We start from the raw sequence: 21,734 nt of genomic DNA, 5'->3' as shown, positions 1-21,734 counted from the left end.
CGTTGATTTATTGATATTATTTAATTGCTAAATTCCTTACACATTGTTTTGTAATCTTCATCACTTTTTTCTTGGAATTATGCACAATAGTATACCAACAGTAGAACAAACAATCAAAGAATCAGAACCAGCAGGTGTTACAAATATTCAAAGACACTCTACAGTGAGTATATATTCATGCTTTTCAAAACCTTTTTGTTTCTTGAATCACTCATTTGTTTCATGTAACAAACAACATAATTATAAAAATGCTTAAAACTGGTTTCTGTTGACCGTATTTGCATCTGTGGATGTGAGATTTTTCCTTTAGGATGGATAGGGTTATTAAAAAAAACGTCTTCTTTTTGCTGCTTCCTAACAACAAAACAGCACCACATAAATAGGAATTAGCCTAATTTTTTTCCAGCTTGAATCTGTAACTAAACCATTTCAATCAGAGACAACTTGAGGAACAGAAACTAACTCTTTTTAAAATGAAATACAAATGTTTTTGATACTATACTTCTGACCTAAAAAACAAATATTTCCAACATAGGATTCTAAAATGTTATGGATTGAGACAGGAACAGGAAAAGGAGAGTCCACATTTTTAATAATTAGTTGTATTGAATCAAAGACTACAGCACATTCTCTTGGATGGACTGGGAATTGATAGTGATTTAGAAAAGCACAATCCACCTGTGGTTGTCAAACTCTAAAAAATCAGTTTTTCTAACCAGCCACTGAAAAAGAGTGACTTGTTTTTAAAAAGCTTGGCTTTATTGTTCCATACGATACATTTGTGGGGTGAGAAATTTCTGTTTGTAAATGAGGGACTGAGCTAACAGCACCTGCTGCTAATGTTTTTCTAGATTATGTTTACAATTTAGAATAAAATCTAAAACACCAATCCTGTAGAGAATTTCTGTTGATGAATGAAGTTCCGTATTGAAAGAGGGTTTGGCCAAATGTAATTTTAAATGTATTCCTAAGTCCTCCATTTTCACAAGTATTCATCACACCACTCCTAACATAGCGCATACGACTCTTTCACATACTTTTATTACATAATTTGTCACTTCCAGACCCTTGCACGTGACGTCACTGCATATTTTATGTAGTTTGAGCAGACTCCGGAGTTTTGAACGATTGCGTTCTTGTTTTGCCATATATGGCAGAGAGGGGCGGGGATAATGTACCTGCACGTGCGTTCATTCGTTAGAGACAGAACCGTTGGCCCTGAATTCGACCCTAAATCCCGGTCCTGACGTGCAGCGGTCCTGACCACTGTGCTCCGGTTAGAGTCCCCGGTTACAGGAGACAACCCCCGGCTGTAGCGCGGATTGAAGCAGGTTGGAGATTTGCTTTAAAGTTTAAACCAAGAGCTAAAACTAGCTAACGTCGTTAGCATGACAGAAGGAATGGACCATACCAAGTTAGTCTTTCTGTTAATTTCCACATCACCACCGCACATTTAATTGTATTAAAAGTTATTTTTATAGCATCACATTAGAAAACTAAATGAACAAACACATTGAAAAATTAAACAGATAACTTTATGTCTAACTTTTTAAAAATTGAATGAACTTTTATTAGAATTTCCTTTTGCATCGATGGTCAACATCTGAGTTATTTGGTTTCTGCTAAGAGACTCATGCAGCCCGCACTAACTTTTTAAAAATAGAATTACCAGTATGGTCATAGTAGTTTTAAAACATCCAAAAACATTTATAAAACCTATTTAAAACGTATTGTGGATTACAATAATATACCCTGAAAGACTCACTCCAATCATAAACTTTTTAAAAACATGTTCTTGTAGCATTTTTATAGTTTATAGTTATTCATCAGAGTTAACCCTCTTTCTGGACCACAGCCTCTGTCAATCAGCGGTGGGCTGGTGACTGGTGGGAAAAAGATATTTTTTGGCATGTAAAACATACGCTACGTGGGCCATAAGGCCCCTGATCCCAACTTTCAGCAACGGGGAGGGGAAGGGGGGCGGTCCTGCCCACAACTCAGAGGTGAATTTCTAAAGAACTGCTGCAGCTCTGCAGAAACTGTCTTAAAAAATGACTCAGCTTTTTTTAGTTTGGCTAAAAACAGAATAATCATGAATAAACTGGGACCGCTTTAAAAATAGATCAAAAGATGACTGAAGTGGGTCTTAACCCTTGTGCTATCCTAGGCACTTTAGCGTTGGGAGTTGGGTCATCTAGACCAGTGTTTTTCAACCTTTTCTGAGCCACGGCACACTTTAACCTTAAAAAAAAATCCTGTGGCACACCAGCATCCAAAAATGTAAAAAAAAAGGAGAAACTCATAGACTGTATTGATCTACAGCCCCTCCACAATCTCACATGCATTTTTGAGATAATTGTTGCAGAAAAAGCTGGAAACTGCAGCTGTTTCTTTTCTAAAAGATGCAATAAAAGATAAGTTAGAAGATTTAAAAACAGTTTGATGTGTGTTCGTTGGTTTCAAGACGTTTAACAACAGATCTCCTGAGCGCTGTCACTCTCACAACCCAATGCATCATGGGAGATGTAGTGCATAAAACGGCCGGAGATCGGTTTTCGGAGCTTCATTGTTTTGTTCACTTGTTCCACGGTCTGATACCGGATTCTGTGGGAAGCTACACCGCTAAAGACGAGCTTTAGCTGGTATTTTTTTTTAGAACTGAGCGACTTTACGAGCTAAATCGGGACAAGGAAGTGAAGACTTTAACCACTTCTGATTGGTCAGACGGATGACATGTGATTAAGCCTTCAAGAATGATTGGTGGAGACAGTCAAAGGGACGGGACGTTTCCAAAATACAGCCGAAGCTGCAGCTGAATCGCGGTACCTTATCAAAATGTCTTTAATAAAATAAAATAAACGCAAAGAAAAAGTATTTTATGATCTTTTATATTCCTAACTACTCAGTGTTTTATCAGGACCTGTTTGGATGAACAAAGAGCTGATTTCCTGGAGATGGAAAATGTTTTTAGATCAGTTAATGAGGGCAATTTCCCACGGCACACTTGACCAGTTGTGCCGTGGGACACTGGTTGAAAAAGTGTTTTTCAACCAGTGTGCCGCGGCACACTAGTGTGCCGTGGGAGATGGTCAAGTGTGCCGTGGGAAATTGCCCTCATTAACTGATCTAAAAACATTTTCCATCTCCAGGAAATCAGCTCCTTGTTCATCCAAACAGGCCCTGATAAAACACTGAGGAGTTAGGAATATGAAAGATCATAAAATACTTTTTTCTTTGTGTTTATTTGATTCTATTAAAGACATTTTTATAAGAATGACGGTAACGCGATTTACCTGCAGCTATAACTGTTATCTGAAAAGTCCCGCAGCTTTTACCGTCTCCACGACTCCACCAATCATTCTTGAAGGCTTAATCACATGTCATCAGTCTGACCAATCAGAAGTGTTTAAAGTATTCACTTCCTTGTTCCAATTTAGCTCATAACTCACTCAGTTCCAACAAAAACACCAGCTAAAGCTCGTCTTTAGCGGTGTAGCTTTCCACAGAATCCGGTATCAGACTGGAACAAGTGAACAAAACCATGAAGCTCAGAGACGCGAGTCTTTCTGCCGTTTTATGGCAGTTTTCACACTACATCTCCCATGATGCATTGGCTTAAAGGGACAGCGCCTCAGCGTACAATAAGTCGTCCTTGTTACACGTCTTGAAACCACAACGAACATATAGTTTGTATGTAACCTTAAGTTTTATTACATCTTTTAGAAAAAACATCTGCAACTTCCTGCTTTTTCTGCCACAATTATCACAAAAATGCACGTCAGATTGCCGGGGGGGGGGCTGTAGATCAAAACAGACTATGAGTTTCTGCTTTTTTTTTTTTTTTTTTTTTTTTGGGATACTGGTGTGCCGCGGGATTTTTTTCAAGGTTAAAGTGTGCCGTGGCTCAAAAAAGGTTGAAAAACACTGGTCTAGACCCACTAGACAGTGCTCTGAACCTTTTTTCTTCAATGATTTGTGATCTTCACTGGTGTCCATGGATCACATGAAATCTTTCCACCTTTATCCACCTTTGTCATGGTAGGGAGAACATTTCAAAGTAAGAGTGGGGTCATCTGGACCCCATAAGACAGCACAAGGGTTATATAAAATGTTAAAAAGAATATTTGATTGTACCTGGAGCTCAGCATGACCACAGAGAAATGGTTTGTCTGTTTTTACACTATTAACTGCTTCTGTGCAAATCACATTTAAAGATCACAATGACAATTAAAAAAGCAAAACAAACGTATATAAAAAACAGCCTTACATTTCACAAAACAAAACGAAATTCCAGAAACCAAAATGGAAAAAATAAGAACAATAAAACATTCCAGAAAACAATTTGGGGGTGTGATTTGCACCTCAAGGCTTCCGTATTCTGCAAACTTTGATATGTAATGCTTACGACATGCGAGCGGGAAACTGAATCTCTGATGTAACATTCAATCCAATGTTTTCATGGCTAGTTATTTGAATAAACATCTGATAGGTCTAATGGTATTATTATTATTCAAGGTCTAACCATGTCAGGAGACACTGATTCTGTCAGTATTGGTAAATTTCCAGACAATGGTTGTTGAACACGAAGGTCCAGATCCTGATCCTTTAGAGCAGAACACCATCTGATGTGTTCACTGTAACCCAGGGCTGGCTGTAGGAACACGTGTTCATATGGTCTTTAAAGGTTAGTTTTCATTTTACTAAATATCAATGGATGCATAAAGGAGGAGGATCAAACATGTCCACATCGTTGACTGTTTAAGAGAACTGGAGCGAGTCAGAAATCGTCAGTAAGCAGTGATTGGTCCAGGTTGGTCAGAGACATCATCTCTATGGCAACCGCTCTCCCCAATCAGGAGTGAGCTTGTTGGAAGTCCACACCCCTACCACTTGAAAGCGGGCTACACAAAATCTGTCAATCAAATGTTTTGAACGTTGGACGTGAGATCGTGTAGTTTTACTGAAGCATCTGATTGGTCAGTTTATAACTTGAATAACTTGTGATAATTAAAAAAAATAGGAGGAACATATTAAACTAGATATTAGAGCAAGGATGGTTATTCTGACCAATAGAATGACTTACTAACAGCTGTTTATTTCTCAATGGGATTTTGGTTCTTGTAGCCAACGGTTACTTCCTGTTTGCAACACCAGGGGGAGGGGTCACTCAGTCCAGTTTCATGTAGTGGTCAATATTGATAGTTTTCGTAGCTGTTTTCAGACAGAGCTGGATTGTGAACACTCAGCTGGAGCTGATCATGTCTGCTTTGTGACTAAAACAGGCGTCTAAGTTACTACAATGAGCAGCTTGACGACCGAGCTGAACGCTACACGAAGCAGACCCATCTCCCCTGAGTCTGAGAAGCCCCCACCAAACTGCTGTCATGATGTCCCTGAATGCCACATGGAGGTTTCTGTTCAGACGGCGCCCTACACTGACTTCACTGTACTCAGCATCAGCAATCCTCCCCATCAGGACATGAGCTCAGCTGCAGCGTTGGATCCTTTCAACCACAGGTTTTCCTTTTAACTGCTTAACCGTAGAAGTTTGGACTCAGTCGGTTCAGTGTCTCCTTACTTCACCAGCTTCAACTAAAGAGTTCTTACTTTATGGTCAAAATGTTAAGACTGTGCAGTCAGCCCAGAAATCATTTATCCCTGTGCAAATTTTGACTTTAAAGTTACTTTCATTGAACCAGCAACTCTTTGATTGGAAATGGCAAGTTTCTCCCAGAAGATTGGGAAGATCAGGAAACGTCACAGTGAAGCAGAAATATTCTCTACTTTTGAATACATTTAAAAAAAAAAGTGCTGGTCCAAAATTTGCCAGTGCTCTGAATAATTCTGGGCTTTAATGCATGCAGGTGTCCTGTAGACCGCTCAGTGACTTCGTAGAGAGAAAATGTTCATGCACATTTTGCCATAATCCAGGCCAATTTGTCCTGTCCTCCATGCCTGCACTCTGACTGTTAGAATAAAGAAATCAGACGGAGTGTAGTTTGTGTGGGGAATGCTACAGCAGGGGTGGGCACACTTTTCAACTTGTGGGCCACAAAGGGGTCTAAAATTTGATGGAAGGGCCGAACCTGGAGCAGGAGAGTTTTGGTAATCCACCACAAAAGAAAGAAATAACATGGAATCCGGACGAAAGCATTTTGATTGAAAGTGAAGAGACATTTGAAAAAAGAACATTTTTGAGGTTTTGTTTCAGATCTGCGGCTTTTGTTCTCATTTTAGAGCCAATTGCACCAGTGGCTTGATGTCTCTCATGTAAAACACAAACTTAGAGAAATGTTGCGTTCAAGTGGTGTTTGAATGATCGGAAGAATAAAAAACAACTCCATATGGATGCTAGAGCAGGGGTCCCTAAACTTTCTCTTATCAGAGCCACAAAACTTTTTTATTCTCTGATGTGTCTAAGGGTGTATTGAGACTGGAACAATCCTTTGTTCTAGAACGAGTCCAGAACCTTGGGTTCGGTCTGTATTCAGACTGCCATCCAGTGGACCATTCTGTTACGGACCAATGCTTTTAAACAAAACCATGTCACTAAAGATCTCATTACTCATTGGCCAGGAACTACGAGGGCGGATCAAAACAACAAGAGAAAGACGTGCTGCACTTTACAATCCTTATTGGGACAGTTAACTTATTAAAACTTTAGATTTCGATTGTTAGTTTTGAACGTCGGGAGAAAAACGTCTGCAATGATGAGCAGACGTTGGGTATGAAGGTCCACTAATGAGTATTTCTGACATGTAGATTGGCGGGAAAACGGTGAGAAGTAACGTGGACCACGTTAGAAGTTGTTTGAATGAGTCTGCATCATCCGATCACATTTAATGAGTTTCTGTGTCTCATTGTTGTGGTGTTATGGCGTTGTTTTAAGAGGATTCTGCAAAGGAAACTACAAGGTAGATTTTAGGATGACGTCACAGCGGGGGGCGAGCGCGTGCCGCGTACGGATGCACAGAAGAGTAGATTCAGCGGTGTTAAAATAAACGTAACAAATAAACCGTTGGAAATCTTACTCTGTTTGATAAAACATCAATCCTTGCTTTACATCTGTCCACGGCTCAGCTGTTCCTTCATTCCGACTGTGTTTACGTCGACTACGGTGGCCGTTTTGGTCCATTTGTCTGCTCTGAGGACGGATTGTATTCAGACTGAGGAAACTCAGAGAGATAGGACACGAACCGAGACCACCTCCAAAGTGCACTTCCTGGTCCCCAACCATGGTCTTTCTTAGGGCTGCACGATGTGAAGAAATTTCGCGATATTAGTCACTAATATTGCAATGACGATTTAATTTGCGATAAATGAACAAATAGCAAAACAAGCAAAAACATAATTTCCATTTCACTGCAACAGTTTAAAAATTACACTCCAAATGACCCTCGTCTACATAGGTCAACATCTAACATAAAAGAGTCCAATTGGTCAACAACGTCAAGGCGTCCATCTGATTGGTCAAATGCATAAATGGATTTATTTGATTCGTTAAATACTTCAAACTGCCATAGGATTGTTTTAGCTCATTTATTGTAACTGTTTATTGCAATTTTCACTGTCTTTTGCAATATGCATATTGCACAGCTTAATTTTGCGATAACGATAAATTTGCGATATATTGTGCAGGCCTAGTCTTTCTTTTATTACGAAGCACTTTGTTACCTTGAAGGAGTTGTAAAGTGCTTTATGAAAAAAGTTTCTATTCACTCACTCACTCACTCACTCACTCACTCACTCACTCACTCACTCACTCACTCACTCACTCACTCACTCACTCACTCACTCACTCACTCTTCATCCTTTTATTTAAATAAACAACACTATTTATGAAACAACCAAATAACTCTCTCTGTGGTTTTCAAAGAAAACAGTCAGGAAACATAATACTGATACATTTCAGAAATACAACCAACAAATAATCTGTCCCCTCCCGTTATAGTCCCTCTCAGACTTTAGGGGGCTGCAGCTCCTCTCACATCTCACAGTTTGCACTAAACTTCACAAATCAGACTGAGCAGCTGAGCTGTGTCCTGCACGTCTGTCCCATCCAGTGATGCACGTTATAACTCCAACAGCAGGACCCATGCCCCATGTCAGCCTCCCCTCAGTCAGCTGACCGCGGCAGAGTGTCCGACGCCCCAGCTGGACCAGTATGACCCGCTCACAGGGTGAGTGCCTTTCTTCATGTCTGTATGCAGAGGGGGGTGGGGGGGATGCCATGAAGCGGGCAGTGACGGGGTGTTTGTGTCCTCAGCCCTGCTCCTGGTCCATCAGACGGTAGCTCAGCTGCAGCCATGTGGATTTCTGAAGGAACCTTTCTGTCCGGCGGCATGGTCAGATCAAACGCTCAGAACCTTGATGGATGGACTGGCGCTCGGTTCATGTGTTCCCAGGTTGACTCCCACCAGCTTGTAACTGTGGATGTGGATAGCCAGTGGTTTGGGGAGGGTCTGTTTGAAGCCTCCTCTCACATCACACATCAGGTAAATGTTGCTCAAAATGATCCTGAATGTTATTTAGTGACCTGATGAAACACGATTCAGGCTTTAGACCTTTTCTAGATTTACTGTTAAAATGTAAAGCAGTAAGAGACGCGTCTAGGAGGATTATAACTCTCATCAGGCTTTTGCTGTCAGCTCTCAGCCTTTTCCCGGTGACACCACAGACTCCATGGTGGCTCAGACTGCTTTCCTGGATGTGTGCAGGTGCTGTGTGGTGATGGAGGAGGGCCTCCGCTACCTCCCTCTCAGCCGGGGTTTTGGACTCTGTTGCCAAATGATTGTGCCTCTGCAGGGAAAGGTTTGGACTGCTTCAAATCCTGTAGCTCTCTCTGCTGCTAACATGGTCTCAGTGGGTCTGGGGTCTGCATTCAGCTCACACACAGCTTCTGAATACAAGTGAACAGATGAAGGTGGTGGGACGCTGCAGCGCAGCTGCTCAGATGGGGGGCTTCAGAGACGCTGAATGAAAGACTTCAAGTTCACTCTTAAAAATGATAAAAGCAACAGGAGGGATGAAATATTATTAAACACTAAATAGAATAATGAGTAAACAAAAACAAAAAATATAATAAACCCAAAAATAACCCAAAAATAACAAACCCATAGGACCTAATTCTACCCAACTTAAGTAGAATTAGGTGAGTCTCAAGATCACAACTCCATTGTGGGGACTGTTTTGACACTAGGAGCCACAATCCTCTGGTGTCCCCTAATACCTGAACTACTTTGGTAAAGCTGGCAGGAAGGAGGGTGGAGTGGGGAGTTTCAGTCAGCTTCTTTCATGTCCCCTCAATGGCAGATGGATCTGACTGTCACCAGCATCTTTCTGAAAAAGCGTTTTGTGCTGTAAAAACTTGACCTAGAGGTCAGGATTCAGACGTCACAGCCACGGAAGATGTGAACAGACATGTCCCAGCACCTCAGAACAAAGTGAAGAAGCTCTGATGTCGTCCATGGCATTCACTGACCGTGTAGTCAGCAGCAATCTGTTTCATGGCCGTGCACGAGGGGAACATGCAGCTTCCTGATGGACTTTCAGCATCTTCATTTTCTCTGGAATTCCAAAGTCATGCCTTACAAACATAAAAAAGTCCAAATAAAACAGTAAAAAATTCCATCCTGGAGTTGATACAAGCCGTCTGTTTAATGGTGAAGCGGATTGTTGTGACTGAGAGGTTCAGTGTGAAACTCTTTCCTGATTTCCCTTTTCTCTGTGTGTAGGAGATGACAACATATCTGAAACTCCTCCCCAGGTAGGAAAACCATGCTCCTTGTGCTTCCTGCTGATCAGCATGTTCTTACTAAATGTGTGGTGTGTTAAGCTTCAGCCGGCACACTCTCGGGGTGACGGCGGCATTCAAACCGCTGACGGACGATCTACTGCCTCAGCACAGAGGTGAGAAGTAAAAGTGCATGGAAGCGTTTTCTTCTCTTCATCATCAGACCCTGATTCTGTTTAGATTTTTCCCAGAAAGTCAGACTGTAAACTTTCAAATCTGAAAGCCACAGAAGAGAGCAGAAAAAAAGAATGAGATCAACTGAAACCCAAACCTGGTAGGACTGTGTGGAAGAGAACACTAGAACATATGGTGGTGCAGTGCTTCACATTAAGAAGGACCCTCGGGTGGGGGACCTGGACCAGAACAGCAATGGGGGGCCTCTCTGTGTGGAGTTTGCATGTTCTTTTTTTATGTATGATTTATTTGGAGGTTTCATTCACTGGGTGGTTTCTAAGGTCAAGGACATGACATGGTCCAAGAAAGGTAACCAGATTTCAGAAAATGATGACGATGATGCTTCCACCCCCGTACTTAACTGTAGGTATGGTGTTCTTGGGATGATGCTCCTCCTTCTTCCTCCTACAAACAGGCCGAATGGAGTTAAGACCAAAAATAAGTGAACTTGTTCGCCTTTCAGGCAGGCACTCAGCAGTATTTTACTTCAGTTACTCCCCTAGGGCAGTTAAGTTAATTAACTCACCTGTTCAGCATCCTATTTAAGTCCAGGTGTGCAGTCGTTCATTCTCTTCCTTACCGCAAGCGCTGCAGTCGTCGCCGGTTCTCCATGCTCGCAGGTCTCCTTCTCTTTCAGGATCTTGATTTATTCCCCCCGTTCTTTTCGGATTGATGATCCCCCTTTTTCTGATGTGGGGCGTCCGTTTCGCCACGGCTGCCTCTCCTTGCGGCTGTTCTGCAGGTGATAGCAGCGCCCGGCGCGTTTCGTGTCGCTGTGGTCGGGCAGGCATCTGTGGGGTTAGCGTCCTGCGGTTCGGGTTGTCAGCGGCGCTCGATCAGGAGCTGTCCAGGCCTTCTTGTCTGCCGCAGTCATCAGAATCTCTACGGTGAGCGGCCATGCGTTCCTTTTCCTGTGTTTTTCTGTTAGGGTTTTTCTACGACTCTTTCTCGTTCCTCTGCTTGACCCAGTCATCGGAGATGTCATGCCCCTAAGGACCCTGGGAATTGTAGTTCTATGTTCTTGGACTTCATGGTGTCAACCTGGTTCGTTTCTGCTGTGTGGCTCTGTGTCGTCCGGTTATTGTTTCAGGGGTTGGGGGGTCTTTCCTGTGGTTGTGAAGGCTGGCGGTCCTCGTCTGGACAGGTTTCTCATGCTGGCTGAATTAGTTGTGGCTTTTGGCGTTTTCTCTGTTGCTGTGTGTGTGTTAATTAGGAGCTGAATGTAAATCTTGACTGTCTTTATTCAATGCTGGCTTTATTATTATGGCGGCTCTCTGTTTGTGTGGTGGACCGAGCAGTAGAAGACAAGGACAGCAAACAGTTTTATCAAAAATATTTAAATTTATTTTTCAAAAAGTGTAAATGGGCAAAAAAGGGCCCTTAAAAGAGGTCAAAGAAACAAAATTAACTCAAGCTTTTAAATGTAAAAGAGGACAACTGAACAGACAAACCATCTTAATTAAACTGACCTACCTAATTGAAAACACAAGGGAACATATATAGTGGCTGATCAAACCAACTAGACACACAAGGGGGAACTTAAAAAGACTAAGATAAAATACAGAAAACAAACTAAACTAATGTCCAACATGTGATAAATTAACATACACAATGAATGAAACTAAGGACCATCAAAATGGAAACTAAAGTAAAGAAACACAAAAAGAGTTCCTTGTCCACTGGGCGATGGTTCAGTCCAATTAGCTGCCTGCTGAATATAAGGCCTCTGCTGACTGGCATGCATTCTTGTGTCAGGCCTGACTTAATTGTTCCAGCAGCAGATGGCAGCAGCAGCAACAATGGTTCCCTTTAGCACTGGTAACTCAAATTAAACATCAAATTATAATAAAGTAAACTGAAACATGTTAATAAGTGAACAGATTTATGTAGGAGGTTGCAGGAGGTTACTGCCCTGATGGTGTGGCAGCGTAGGCAGCCATCACAGTTTGTTTTTTCTGTTGTAGCTGCTGTGTACATTTGATGGTTGGAGTGTTTGTTATGATGATGACTGTCGTGTCTTCGGTCTCCCTCCATTTGTTTTCTGAGGCTGCGCCCTCATATTTTGGGGGAGAAAGATTTATGAAGAGTGCTATGTGAATGTCCGGCCGCCAGAATTTAGGACGTTAAACCCAAATCCACAGCTCTAATGGTCCTTTAACGGATCATGTGGTTATGAGAGAATTCAGCTGTGGAGATTATATTAAGGCTGTTTCAAGAAGTGAGATGATAGTCTTATGTGTCATTGGTTTAGTGTTTAAATAACACCATGAGCAATTTTAACCCTGGCTGTAGAAACTCAATCACTTACGCTCTTTAGCTTTGTTTCAAGAGTTAAATCTTGTGTCCACAGGCCAGTCTTCTATCTGCCCTGCTTCAGCAGATGACACTCTGCTAGATGCATCTCCATTTAGAGACTTGTTGTACTCCGCCTCTAAATGCATGAGTTTCAGCCTTGCTAAAATACTTTCAAAATCTACGATCCCTCATGGATCTCAAGTTCTTCCTTTGCAGTATCCAGACGCCCTTTGCTAATTAAATTTCAGTAGTCTGTGCTTTGTCGTCCACTTATTTGAGAACCATTGATATCAAATGCAAAGCATCAAATCCAGCCGAGCTGCAGTCCATTGCTACGTGGGATGTTGACCTTCCTCATCTACGAATCTCCTTGGTCTCTGGTTACCCTTCCAATCGCCTGCTCCTCGATGACCTTCTAAAGGTGCGTTCCTCCGGAAATGACAAAATCTACTTCTCTCTTACCATTGGTGTGTATAAAAAAATTAGGGTAAGATTTTGTGTAGGTTCTGTATTTCACTATCGATTCACTGTTGGAATCTGTGATCCTGGTGGTTTTCTATGGTGCGATGAATCCACAAATAGGACTTTTTCCTTAACTCACTACTTGATTTCACTTTCTCAGATTTATTCTTTAAAAAGCACTGTTATTCCATTTATCTCAAGTATTCTTAAACTGATCAGTTTCTGAGTTATTTATATATTCTTTGCAAAGACTAATACTGCTTTGTCTTTATCTATGCATCGCTTCCTGAGCCTGCGAACCCCTACTCCCCGGTCAGCATCTCTGTTTCTGGCAGATGATGTCAACCCTGCATTCCTTGATCGTGTGCTGCAACGATGACTGCTCGACGTACCTATTGATGCACTGAAAGTGATGGGGCGGTGGACCTCCTCTGCGTTCCAATGACACTTCTGACTTGAATCAATCAATATGTCAGCAGCCGAAATGAATGTAAATTCTTGGATTATAGATGTTAAAAGAAAATTATTTGCCAGGTGGAAGCCTCAAAATTAGGATGTTCTTAAGTTTGTATTATAGTATGTGATGGAGCTCGAATTTGGTTTCTTAAGTTCCTATTATTAGTATGCCCGATGAAGCATCGAAATTATGGCCATTGAGCTCGTTCTTAATACTCAGATGGAAACTTCGAATAAATGGATGTTTCTTGAGCTCGTATAATTGGTATGCCAAATGGAAGAAACATTATGGCCATTAAGCTTGTTCGTAGTACTGTCGTTGGAAGCTTCGAATAAATGGATGTTACTTAAGCTCGTATAAATAGTATGCCAAATGGAAGAAAGTTTGTGGCCGTTAAGCTCGTTCATAGTTTTTGATGGAAGCTTCAAATAATGGATGTACTTAAGCATGTCATAGTATGCCATTGGAAGCATTGGATTGGATGTTAAGTAGTGTCATCACACGGGTTGTTCATGGCGGTTCAAATTATAGTTCCTTACAGCGTTTTGCGGACGTGGGCTTCATGTCTAAAAAATCAGGTACGAATAATTCTTATGTTGGCTCCCCTTTCATTTCTTTCCCTCTCTCTTTCAGATAGTATGTTCCCCTAGTGGTTTCCACAAACGGGAGCGGCCCAACGGTCAAAGGTGCCGGGTAGGGTTGTGCCGATAGACGATATCATCGTCCATCGTGATGGGTGAGTGACATCCCGATGGAGAGACACCATCGTGATGCCACGCCCCCGCCACGCTGCGAGTGGACACCATAAGCCGCGGTTACATGTGAAAAATATCTTGATCGGATCAATGGTCGGATTAGAATCCAACCGTGTACGTGGTTCCGGAAAAATGTTTTCAGAAGATAAAAAACGTTCACATGGCTCACACTTTCGGTCGGAATAAATCATTCGCACATGCGCAGTAGGGTTTGAAAATCCGGAAGCGGATATCAGTTCCGCCGAGCGGCTATTTTTTTTTCTCGAACTTTATTGAATGTAACAATTCAATACAAACAATGTTGCCGAGTGGCTTTATACATTGATGTGTCAGCTCGGTAATATACAAGACGGTCTTCTAAACGTGCTTTTAATAATGTTACGATTATTATGCCTGTTCTCTCATCGTTTTATTTTTAATCCGTGCGGTCAGTGCTTTTTCTGTTAAAAAACGGAGCCGGAAAGAAGCCAGAATTAGCAGTATGCTAACACGGGCTAACAACATTAGCTTTGGGTGGTGCTGCAATCTGCATTTTGGCTGCATGTAAACATGTGGGAATAACATCAGCCTTTATTTAGTCGGGACACGACTCGAAACAGAAATCCACGTGATTGTTTGAATGATTTCTAAGGACTGAGCGGTCTTTCAGCTTTGAAGCTCACACCGCCCCAAAGCGCTGTGTGTGTGCTCACGATCCTCTGCTCAGACACACACTTTTAGACCCGGTTCTGAGTTCGGTAGCCCGTTCCCCTAGAGCTTCGGAACGGATCGCAGTTCTAAATCTCCCACATACCGCTCATGTAACAAAGCACCCCCCCCCCCCCTTCCGCTCAAACACAAAGCTGTAAGTCCGCGCTCCGCCGGGCCACTTGACTAGTTAAGTGCGGGAGCGGACCATTTCTTTTCTAGTTTGTTTGTTACTTTTTTTGTTAAAGTCACTTCCCTCAGTTTATACTAGATAGTCGCGGATGAGTCATTAGTTGGGAAATAAAATAAATAAAGTAAAGTAACGAATAGCAATTATATAAGACCGAAATATTAAAAATAGCCAAACCCCCCCCCCCCACGACAATATCATCGTCCATCCCGATGGTTGACAGCAAACATCATCAACGGCCAATATAAGGGACATCACCCAACCCTAGTGCCGGGTCACACATAGCAGATCCATTAGATAGTGTGTCCCCTTCGTGGCGCTGTACTCGAACGGGAGCGGCCCAGCGGTCAAAGGTGCCGGGTCACACATAGCAGTCATACTTGTAAATATGAATATGGAATGCTGCCGAAAACACACCTCATTACCCAAAAGTTTTATGGAAAAACTTCTCATGGAATTGAACGGAGCCTTATGCCAAACGAAAAGATTGTGAATGCCAACTTAATGAATGTGAAAATTAAAAGTATGTGAAAATAAATATATTTTTACTGCATGAGTTGTCTGACTGAAAGTTCTATTTTGGTCTCATCTGACCACAAGGCTTTCTCCCATGACTCCTCTGGATCATCAAGATTTCAAATTTCAGACGGGCCTTGACACGGGCTGACTTCAGCAGGGGAACCTTCCGTGTGATACATGATTTTAAACCATGACGTTTTAATGTATTACTTATAGTAGCCTTGGAAACAGTGGTCCCAGCTCTCTTCAGGTCATTGACCAGCTCCTCCCGTGTAGTCCTGGGCTGATTCTTCACCTTCCTTAGCATCATCGATACCCCACAAGGTGAGATCTTGCGAGGGGCCCCAGTCCGAGGGACATTGACAGTCATCATTAGCCTGCTGAGTAAACTCGCTCAACAGAGCTTAAACTGGAGGTACGGAGACAGGTGGATCTAAGATAAGGCTACTTTTTGATCTACACCACCCCTCAGGATACCGCGCATGGGGCTAGTTCTAATGGCCGCTGCAAGTGGATTAATGGCTAGGGCAACTAAAAGAAGAGAGAGGGGACAGCCCTGGAGTTAGCATGTACTCCATGTGCATGTGTGGGTTTGCTCTGGGACTCCGTCTTCCTGCCGTCCAAAAACGTGCCTTGTAGGTTCATTGGTTACTCTTAACTGTCCGTAGGTGTGAAAGTGAGAGTGAATGGATGTGTAAGTGTGGCCCTGGGAGGCTCCAGCAGCCCCGTGATCCCAAAAGGGGCAAAAAGGATTAGAAGATGAATGAATGAATAAATGAATTCCTCAAATTAGATAGTTTTATAAAGGTATCATAAACTGAAAGGACACTCATTCATGTGTTGGGGCTCAGATGTGGCCCTGGTTTGGTCCCAAAGTAGAAGAACAGAATGTCAGGAAGTAGTGACACCCCCTTCCTTATTGGCAAAGCTGGAACCAGCACCTGGAGGCAAAAGGGTAGAGACTTACTCCGCACCAACAGAGATGAATTTCTTTTTTCAAATGTTTTTTTCTAACCTGTTCTATCCAACAGCCGAGCAAACAGTGGGACTTTGACATGTGAGCCACCAGACATCCATTTAACAAACATGACATAAGCATTTTGTAAGAATACGTCTGCTCTGCCAGAAATGCATGGAAGAGTGAGTGAAAACAGTGAGGACTGCAGTTCAAAGACAGACATTGTAAAAAGACATCAGGCAGATGCAGATGTTCCCTGCAGGACAGAAAGTAGGAAGATGTTAAACTATGTTTTTTCTGTCAGTTGTGATGTCACTGTTTGCATTTGCAGAACCCTCAGACTCGAGTGTGAATCCAGACCCAGAAAAACCTGCCACTGCACCAAGTCCCGCTGCCTCAAACTGTAAGTCTGGCTTCTACTGCTCCTTTCTTCTTCATTGTCAAAGCAGAACTGCACTTCCGTTCTTTGTCTGAGACCCAAAGGACCAACACAGCCTGTACAGATTTGCTTTCTGTCAGTGTTTGGCAATCACACTGTTTGACGCAGAAGAAACTTTTTGGATTCTTTTTAAGGCTCTATTACAGGGGTGTCAACATACGGGCAGTATCGGGATCACCAGATGGTTTAATCTGGCCCAGTGGTGGAGAGAAATATTTATAAGGATGGGAAGAAAAAGCATAATTCTGGCCCAATCCTGTGGGGAGTTAAAGAAATAACTCAAATGTGCAATTCTGCCACTAGGGGGAGCAAAGGAAAAGCAAGATGGGCATGACAAGAGGTCCTGATGTCCTGAAGCTGATGTTGTGGCTTCTGATGACATTACCTAGTGGAAGCATGTAAATGTTAAAAGGCAAGGGGCCAAGGATGGAACCTTGAGGCACACCAAAATAATTTCATGAACCCCAGAAAAGTGTGTGTCCATGCTTACCATAAAGTTTCTCTCCATAAGATACGATTAGAACCACTTGAGAACAGTCCCTGAAAGGCCAAGAATTTTAAGTCTGTTTACAAGTATCAGGTGATCAACAGTATCAAAAGCTGCACTTAGATCTAGTAGAACTAATACTGAGATCTGACCTGAATCCAAGGATCACCTGACATCATTAACAATTTTTAACAAGGCTGTCTCAGTACTCTGGTTCGTTCTACAACCAGACTGGTTTATCTCAAAGATGTTGTTTTGTAAGAGAAACTCATTCTGCTGTTCAGTTATAAGAATGATCAGTAGTGAGACCCTAATGACCAAAATGTTTTTAAAAAGAAGAAAGGTTGAAGTGGAGGGCTGAGCTTTCCAGAAAAAATGAAAAGAGGTTTATTTGTTCACGGAGCTGAATGCAAAACCTGCATGTTTGGTATGTCATCAAGGTCATGGTGCTCAAAGAATATAACATTTAGCACATAAAGAAAAGTTTCACCATTTGCAGTTAAGAAAAGAGAAGATTTACCAACTATTTGCTAGACTGAAGAACAACAGTCTGCATTTACTGCAGCCATGACGTCAGTGATGGAGCAGTGACGGCTACATTATGCAGACAAGTTGGAGCAAACATCCAAATAATTTTCAGAGGTGAACTAATGGAAAAATGCTGAAGAAGTCTTGTTCCCAAAAAGCAGTCGACTTTTGCCAAAACAAGTCTGTCAAGGATGAGGATTACAGAAACAACATCTCTGAGGAGACTCGGACGCCAAATGATGATGTCAGTCTGATCACGTGATGTCAGTCTGGTCACATGATGTCAGTCTAGTCACTGATGTCAGTCTGGTCACTGATGTCAGTCTGGTCACATGATGTCAGTCTGCTCACTGATGGCGCTCCATCAAAGGTCAGGAAGAAGGCAGGTGTAGCCAAAAGTTTCATGCAGCGACCAGGAAAAGATTCTTGGACATTTCATTACTTTTTAATCACTTGAATGACAGTAAATGCTCAGGATTTGAATTCTGATATTGATGGACGGCTAAGGTTTCAGGAGAGACAGGAGGTTAACTCTAACTTCTTGTTATGTTCACAAATTTAAGTTTAACGTCATTAAATTTTTCATTGATTTTCTATGGAGTTAATTCAGTCTCAATAATCAGAAATGCACACAACCTGTTTCACAAATACACTGATTCACAACTGTAATTTTACGCAAACGTGCAATATTAATTTGGAAATAAATGCACACCCTGTGTTTCACAAACACACACGTTGTGTTTCACACATGCACACTAAATATTTCACACATGCACAATAAGTGTTTCTCACAAATGTACACGCTTTGTTTCACCAAAACACAAAACATTTTTCAGAAATTCACAAAAACATTTTTTAGAAATGCACAATAGATGCTTTCCAAACATCATTTTTAGGTACACTTGTAATATGAACTTGCAGATCGTTCAAATTTTACTTCTGACAATATTTTCAACTAACCAAATTTTAACGCCTGCTTTGCTGATAAGTTTGATTGACAGATTCATTAGCCAATGGTGACATTAGTTGACCTGCAGCGTGAAGGGAGTCTCAATATTCACCGCAGAGAAATCTCTCACAAATCAGGGGAGATTCACAAATGAGAGCGGGTTTGTGAATGCACATTTTAAAATGTTCATATTACAAATGTACCTGAAAATGATGTTTGTGAAGCATCTATTGTGCATTTCTAAAAGTTTATTTTTGAATTTTTTCATGTACATTTGTGAAACATTTATTGTGTTTTGGTAAAACACAGCATGCACATTTGTGAGAAATACTTATTGTGCATGTGTGAAACATTTAGTGTGCATGTGTGAAACACAACATGTGCAGTTCCAAATTAATATTGCACGTTTCTGATTTCTGCTTATTGAGACTGAATTAACTCCATAATTTATACATTTAGGTCTTTCATTTTCTCCTGTAGCCCCTCTCTTGTGTTTATTTTCGGGATTGTCAGATGTAAAATATTCAGTCTGTATAAAATTAGATAAACCTTTTTAATGTGAAATACATTTTATTTTAGATCCATTGGCCTCTGTGAATGAATATGTAATAATAAGTGTTTAGGCTGCTATGTCGGTTAAGTTTAGTTAGTTTTTTCCAACTGAGAAAAAAAAGTACTGATAACAAACTGACCATAGGTTATTTTGCTGTTATGTTATTGGTCCGGCCCCCCTCGAGATCAGACAGGTTAAATCTGGCCCCTGAACCAAAGGTTTGACACCCCTGCTCTATACTGTACTTGTGGTGCAGATGAACAACCACTTGTGGTTCTTTCAGGTACTGCGACTGTTTCTCCAGCGGAATGATGTGCAGCAGCTGCAACTGCATTAACTGCCACAACAACGCGGAGAATGAAAGCCAGCGGCATGAGGCAATCAAGGTTTGGGAGTAAAATGTAAATCTGCCAACTGGTACCCGATGTTGACTTGACATGGAGCACTTCCCATCCTCTACTGCAGTGTTGAGAAAATTGAAGACTTCATATATGGGATTTTTAGAGTAGATTAGAGAGTAGAGAATACTTTAATTAATATTTGGAGATATCCAATTGTCCGTCTTGTTCGACACCACACATACCACACTCGGAAAGGAAACAAAAATAAATTATATTAAAAATGACATAAGATAAGAGCAATGAATATGTAATGTATAAATAAATTAGTTAAGAGTTAACTTCTAACAATAAAATTGGGAGTTGGCTTGGCAGTCAAACTTGGTCTGTGACTGCAGCTCGCTGCTGCCTTGTGAGGGGCTTGAATGCTGAGAACAAATGTTACACACGTGTGACAACGGATGTGACTTAAAGCTTAAACAGGAAAACCAAGGATGTGAGGCTGAAGATGAACATTTGAAAAGAGGTTCTGGATAGAAGGAAGCTGTCATGGTTGAGATACAGTATGCTGGAGAACATCTTCCATCCACTGCAGCTGCTGAGGAACATGAACTCATTCTGTTTACAAGTAAAACTATTCCTGTTTCTGCTGCATTCTGGGTACTGGACCAGTACAGGTGGTTCTGCTCCGTCCCCCAGAGCTTCCCAGCCCATTCAGTAGGACTCCTGTGACTATTATCATGAGTTGAACATCCAGCTGATTCTTGTGGGATCAGTGGCTTTAGGTCAGGTCAGGGCTCTGCAACCTTTAATGCTAAAAGAGCTAGTTGGGCCAAAACCCAGTGAGAGCTGTAAAATACCACTTCAGTAAAAAAACAACCCTTTTTTGTTTTTTCTAGCCATTCATTTATAAAATACAACTTTCAAATATTTACAATAATTGAATTGTACCAGGGTCAAATGTTTCAATATACAACTATTTTAGCTTATTTTACTTTTGACAGAAGCACATTCAAGTTCATTTCAAAATAAAATACCAATGTTAAATTGTGCAGTGGTAGAGCGGTCGACCTCTGATTGGAAGATCATAGCTTTTCTTCCTGCCTTGGCTGCCCATGTGTTGAAGTGTCCTTGGGCAAGAGACATTGTTCCTGGTAGTTCTAGGTTAGCGCCTCTGTAAGCGGAGCCGCCATCAGTGTGAATGTGAACGGGACTGTGAGTGTGCAGCACTTTGGAGCTTTAAGAAGGCAGAACAGCACTACATACAGCAAGTGAACATCATTTAACAAATCAGAGTCTCCTGCTGCAACTTGAATTAAAAATGCAGAAAGGTTAAGCATGGCATTTTCCACCATTATGACTGTGGTGTGCCTTCATTCTTTTTCTCCTTTTACTATCAAATCTAATCATGACAACGTTGGTGTAGAATCCTTTAAAAACATCTGTACATGTAAATATAACCCTGTACTTTAAGAACAACATCTAAACAATAGCCGCGGTTACATGGGCAGAATATCTTGATCGAATCAATGGTCGGGTTAAAATTCACCCGTGCACATGGGCACAGAAAACCTTTTTCCAATTGGAACAAACGTTCACATGGCTCACACTTTTGGTCGGAATGAATCATTTGGGCATGCGCAGTAGTGTTGAAAACTCCCGGATGAGGAAATAGGTCCCGTTCTAAACAAACAGCTGCCACAGACATTTATTTTATGCAGCAAATCGGTAATATACGTTAGTGATGGGACGATGATACCTCAAGGAGTGTATTGACACACTAAACAAACTGTGTCAGCACTGTATTGATACTGTGTTGGTCACCCAATAGTGACCCTTGCAGTAGTAATGAAATCATTGCAGGTAAAGAAATTCCTTGTTCGTGTAAATGCTAAAACTGAGTTGGTATGTAAAATATAGCAAACTAGAGTAAAAATTCCGAGTAACAATTGTTTTACTTTTTATGTGCACATTTGTCAACTTTACTGTTAGATCATATGAAATAAAAGACAAAAAAGTGATTAGTTCATGAATTCTTATTGAGGAACAAAAGTTTTTGGAGTGTCTTTGCTCCAAGGCGATTTCTCCTCTTACACACCAGCTCCCCAGCCTTGGAAAATACTCTTTTGCATGGAACAGACGATGATGGT

At 41.5% G+C, this 21,734-nt stretch overlaps 1 protein-coding gene across 5 annotated transcripts in view; it reads left to right on the top strand.

The window, feature by feature from the left end:
- Window positions 1-1,163: 1,163 nt before the first annotated feature.
- LOC101167937 (protein lin-54 homolog) overlaps window positions 1,164-21,734 on the top strand; it is a 31,223-nt gene continuing 10,652 nt past the window's right edge. Inside the window, exons 1-9 of one of the 5 annotated variants that reach the window (XM_020701569.2) lie at window positions 1,164-1,331; window positions 5,283-5,517; window positions 8,091-8,180; window positions 8,267-8,495; window positions 8,718-8,811; window positions 9,735-9,766; window positions 9,836-9,909; window positions 16,622-16,693; window positions 19,530-19,632. In XM_020701569.2, coding sequence (XP_020557228.1) covers window positions 5,300-5,517; window positions 8,091-8,180; window positions 8,267-8,495; window positions 8,718-8,811; window positions 9,735-9,766; window positions 9,836-9,909; window positions 16,622-16,693; window positions 19,530-19,632 — 912 coding nt within the window. In that variant the 5' untranslated portion in view covers window positions 1,164-1,331; window positions 5,283-5,299. Of the gene's footprint in view, window positions 1,415-5,282; window positions 5,518-8,063; window positions 8,181-8,266; window positions 8,496-8,717; window positions 8,812-9,734; window positions 9,767-9,835; window positions 9,910-16,621; window positions 16,694-19,529; window positions 19,633-21,734 lie in introns of all 5 variants that reach the window. The other 4 variants (XM_011472841.3, XM_011472840.3, XM_020701568.2 and 1 more) reach the window with 4 other exon arrangements.

This window comes from Oryzias latipes, chromosome 6 (genome assembly GCF_002234675.1).
Source record: "Oryzias latipes chromosome 6, ASM223467v1".
NCBI classification, from domain to species: domain Eukaryota; kingdom Metazoa; phylum Chordata; class Actinopteri; order Beloniformes; family Adrianichthyidae; genus Oryzias; species Oryzias latipes.
The sequence above is the reverse complement of the archived record's forward strand: the minus strand, read 5'-3'. Positions and strand labels throughout refer to the sequence as shown.